Source organism: Elephantulus edwardii, unplaced genomic scaffold, assembly GCF_000299155.1.
Source record: "Elephantulus edwardii isolate Elephantulus edwardi_28Jun2011 unplaced genomic scaffold, EleEdw1.0 scaffold00184, whole genome shotgun sequence".
NCBI classification, from domain to species: domain Eukaryota; kingdom Metazoa; phylum Chordata; class Mammalia; order Macroscelidea; family Macroscelididae; genus Elephantulus; species Elephantulus edwardii.
The window spans coordinates 1,719,631-1,723,424 of record NW_006399934.1 but is presented as its reverse complement, the minus strand read 5'-3'; the positions used below and the strand labels follow the sequence as shown (position 1 = coordinate 1,723,424).

Sequence of the window (3,794 nt, the reverse complement as noted above, 5' to 3'; positions counted from 1 at the left end):
AAGTCTTAGGTTCAAGAAAACAGCACTGTCCTGGGCTTTCAGGAACCAAAATTGATTTGGAACAACCCAGAAGAACACTGAAACTTTACTTAAATAAAGTATTTTGCAATCTTGGATGGTTTGTTGGTGTGTGTGCTTTAGACTGCTAATACAAAAGTTTGTGTGTATATGTGTGTGTGTGTGAGAGAGAGTGAGTGAGCGAGAGCGCGCGCATGTGTGTTTGCATGAGAGTGTGTGAATATATGTGTGTGTGTGTAGCAATAAAATCAAAGCTGTGGTGGACCTTATGGACATAGTGGATTAAGGGCACAGGGCAAAGACCTCTCTAACCCTTGATTATTTTTTTCTCCACCAGCAGACCTTTCTACTGCCACTCCCTAGTTTCTCTTTTCTGGAAGTGGCAGCTGCTGAGCCAGCTCTGGTTTTCGGGAAGTCAGATGACCTCTCTCTGGCTATCTGCCTTTCCCTGGCCCAAGGTGGACATCATGGACCTTCTGGTGGCTCTCCTTTGCCTTCTGGCCTTGTACCCAGGTAGGAGGTAGGGGAGGGGTGGTGTCAGGGCGCTGTAAGGAAAGCCGGTGATACTCAGATTGAGTTCCATGTGTGAAATGGATGATTTCTTTGGTTTTACTTCTCTCACCAATGCCTTTCTTCTTTCCCTGTTTCTGTTTCCCTGTCTCCATACCCACAGGCTTGGCTGCAGCCGCTCCCTCCTGCCCTCGGAATGTGAACATTACCAGAGGCACTTTCACCCTCAGCAATGGCTGGGCACCTGGGAGCCTCCTCATCTACTCCTGCCCCTTGGGTTATTACCCGTTCCCAGCATCTCGCCTGTGCAAGAGCAACGGACAATGGCAGACCCCTCGAGCCTCCCATCTGACAAAGGCAGTCTGCAAACGTGAGGCTTTCTCAGGCCTTGTTTCAGATGTCCCATGAATGGCCACTCCAGAACTTCTGTTAGACTAGAATTGCTCAGAATTGTGCTTGACCAGGCTGGAGGAGTATACAGAGGTCAAGGCTGCTTTTGCAGAGGATTTTAAAAAAAAAAATAATGAGCCTTAGAGGGCATAACTTGTTTTTGGTAGGTTATTAACATAAAGATTGATAGTTCAAATCCACCCAGAGGTCCCTCAGAAGAAGACTTGGCAATCTATTCTGTAAAGGTTTCAGCTAAGAAAACCCTGTAGAGCAGTTCCATTCTATAACACATGGGGTCTTGCTGAGTCAGAATGACTTAATGGCAATGGGATTTCTTCTCCCCCAAATACTTGGAATTGTAGATTGTCCTTAACATAGGATTAGAGGGCTCTCATGGCAGGAAATGAAAGTCAGGAATAATGCAGTTATACGTCACACTTAATGTCCACAATATGCTGTATGAAATAGGATGTTGTGATTTCGACAACATGTGGACACCAATTATATACAGGTAGCTGCTGGATTAGGAGCAAGTTCCATTTCTAAGTCTGTCTTTCAGTTGACTTTGTACTTAAGTTGGAACAGCTAGTTAGGACATGTATCTAAAGTTAGTCAAATGTTTGCCTTATTATATAGCATATTGTCTGCCTTTCTATGCATTAAAGAAACATTAAAGAAACACTTGCATATACACTAAAGCATCTTTAGCATAAAAAAGCAATGATAATATGTTTGATCCACATTCCAGAGTAGCATCTAGTTATTACTATGAACCATTATGTGGCTGTTGTTGTTTGCCACCAAGTCAGAACCAACCTATAGTTGCTCAGAAGGAGACTGGCTATCTTTTCCCCACAGATCATCTGGTGGATTCAAACTTCATGTCTTTGGGACTGTAGCACAGTTTCTTACCACTAGCCCACCAGAGCTCTCTATTATAAGTACCTCTATTATAATCTCAGGGAGCTCTGGTAACCTAGTGGTGAGAAACTGTGCTGATGTCCCAAAGGCATGAGGTTCAAATCCACCAGTTTCTCCAAGGGATAAAGATGGGCAATCTCCTCCCATGGGATTAACTGCCTCTGAAAATCCTCAGGTAGGTCAGCTATGGGTTGATTCTGACTCAATGTCACTGAGACTCAACATTATAACCTTATGGGACCATGGGTGTACATGCCTACATGGGCATAATATGATAACTGAGCAGACAATACTGGCCATTTAGAACTGGGACTGAGAAGGCCATGGCCCTAAGGAGACTGTTGTTAAATGCCATCAAGTTGATTATGACTCATTGCAGCCGTCAGAAAAATAGATCTGAACACCGTCCTATTCTGCACCAAGGTAGGTTCAGTTAGGTTTGAACTGGGTGAAATGGCCAACGTTCAACAAATTGCCAAAAACAGAATTTCACGTGTTCTAGCCCATTATTTCAATAGTCTGACAGTCAGGTGGCCATTGCCATGTAGCTCTGCTGAACTCCACCCATTTGGTGCCCAGCTCAGGAGTTAAGTGCACATACCCGACTCTTCTTTCCTTCCAGCTGTTCGTTGTCCTGCTCCTGTTTCCTTTGGGAATGGCATGTACACCCCACGCCTGGCATCCCATCCGGTGGGGGGCAACATCAGCTTTGAGTGTGAAGATGGCTTCACACTTAGGGGTTCGGCTGTGCGGCAGTGTCGCCCCAATGGCATGTGGGATGGAGAGACAGCTGTGTGTGACAGAGGTGGTGAGTACCCACACGGAGGGGCTGCCCTGTGCCGAGGTGAGACAGGCAGCCCCAGTGTTACCATTGTTGTTGTTATGTACTGTTGAGTTGGAATTGACTCAGAGCTGATTGAGTGGGTTTTCAGAGACAATAAATTGTCCAGGAGGAGACTGCACCTCTTTCTCTCTTGAACTGCCTGCCTTTGGGTTGACAGCACAACTCCTTACCACTAGGCCATTAGAACTCCCTTGAATTTCCATTGAGAACTTGGAATTTTGGTAAATAGAAGTCTAACAGGTCATGCACTCACAGGTCTGCAGTTTGTGGTAAGCTTCAGATACAACACAAAGTGCAAAACATTCTGTCTAGCTTTTCAAAATGCCTCAAAGTAAAATATAACCTTGAGATCCCATAGATTATTCTAAGGAAGATATATTGAGAGTGGGTTGAATATTGTGCCCAAGTGTCTTGCCTTTGAGGTCTGGTTTAGATGTGAAGCCTCATCTTGCCCTTTATTACCTATGAATAGGTTACTTTACTTCTCTAAGCTTCAGTCTTGGCATCTGTAAAATGAGCACAGTTACAGTGCTGTCCTTATGTGCATGGATCTTTGTTTATTTTTTCTTTTTAAATTTATTATTAATTTAAATGAAAATTTACAGAGACTTTAGATTTCCATTCCTTCATTGTTGCACTTTTCTCCCCTCCTAATCCTCCTCCTCAGTACACTACCCTCTTGGAAAAGTAAAATTCTTTCATTGTTTTACAATCCCTCCCCCCAGGTCCACTCCACTATGCTGCCTTCGCTTTAGACTCCTGACAAAAATACCTAATCACATATCCCTTTTAAACCATTTTCTCCCTCATCTGTTTCAATGCACTATTCATTATTGAATCCATCTTTCTCAGTCTTCCCCCAACCCCAGTCTTTTTTTACAACAGTGGCACCATGCAGTACTTGTCCTTTTGTGACTCAGCATAATGTCCTCCAGGGTCACCCGTTTTGAATAATATTACATGAGGTCCTTGTTTTTCAATGTAGCGTAGTATTCCATTGTGTGAATATACCACAGCTTCTCTATCCATTCATTTGTTGATGGGCACTTAGGCTGTTTCCAGCTCCTTGCTATTGTGAACAAAGCCGCGACAAACATGAGTGTGCATATAT

The 3,794-nt window shown here is 43.8% G+C and overlaps 1 protein-coding gene across 2 annotated transcripts in view; it reads left to right on the top strand.

The window, feature by feature from the left end:
* The first annotated feature begins 485 nt into the window (after nucleotides 1-485).
* Nucleotides 486-3,794, top strand: part of C2 (complement component 2) — a 24,569-nt gene continuing 21,260 nt past the window's right edge. The window contains exons 1-3 of one of the 2 annotated variants that reach the window (XM_006896167.1): nucleotides 486-531; nucleotides 692-898; nucleotides 2,462-2,647. In XM_006896167.1, coding sequence (XP_006896229.1) covers nucleotides 486-531; nucleotides 692-898; nucleotides 2,462-2,647 — 439 coding nt within the window. The remainder of the gene's footprint in view (nucleotides 532-691; nucleotides 899-2,461; nucleotides 2,648-3,794) is intronic. The other variant, XM_006896168.1, reaches the window with a different exon arrangement.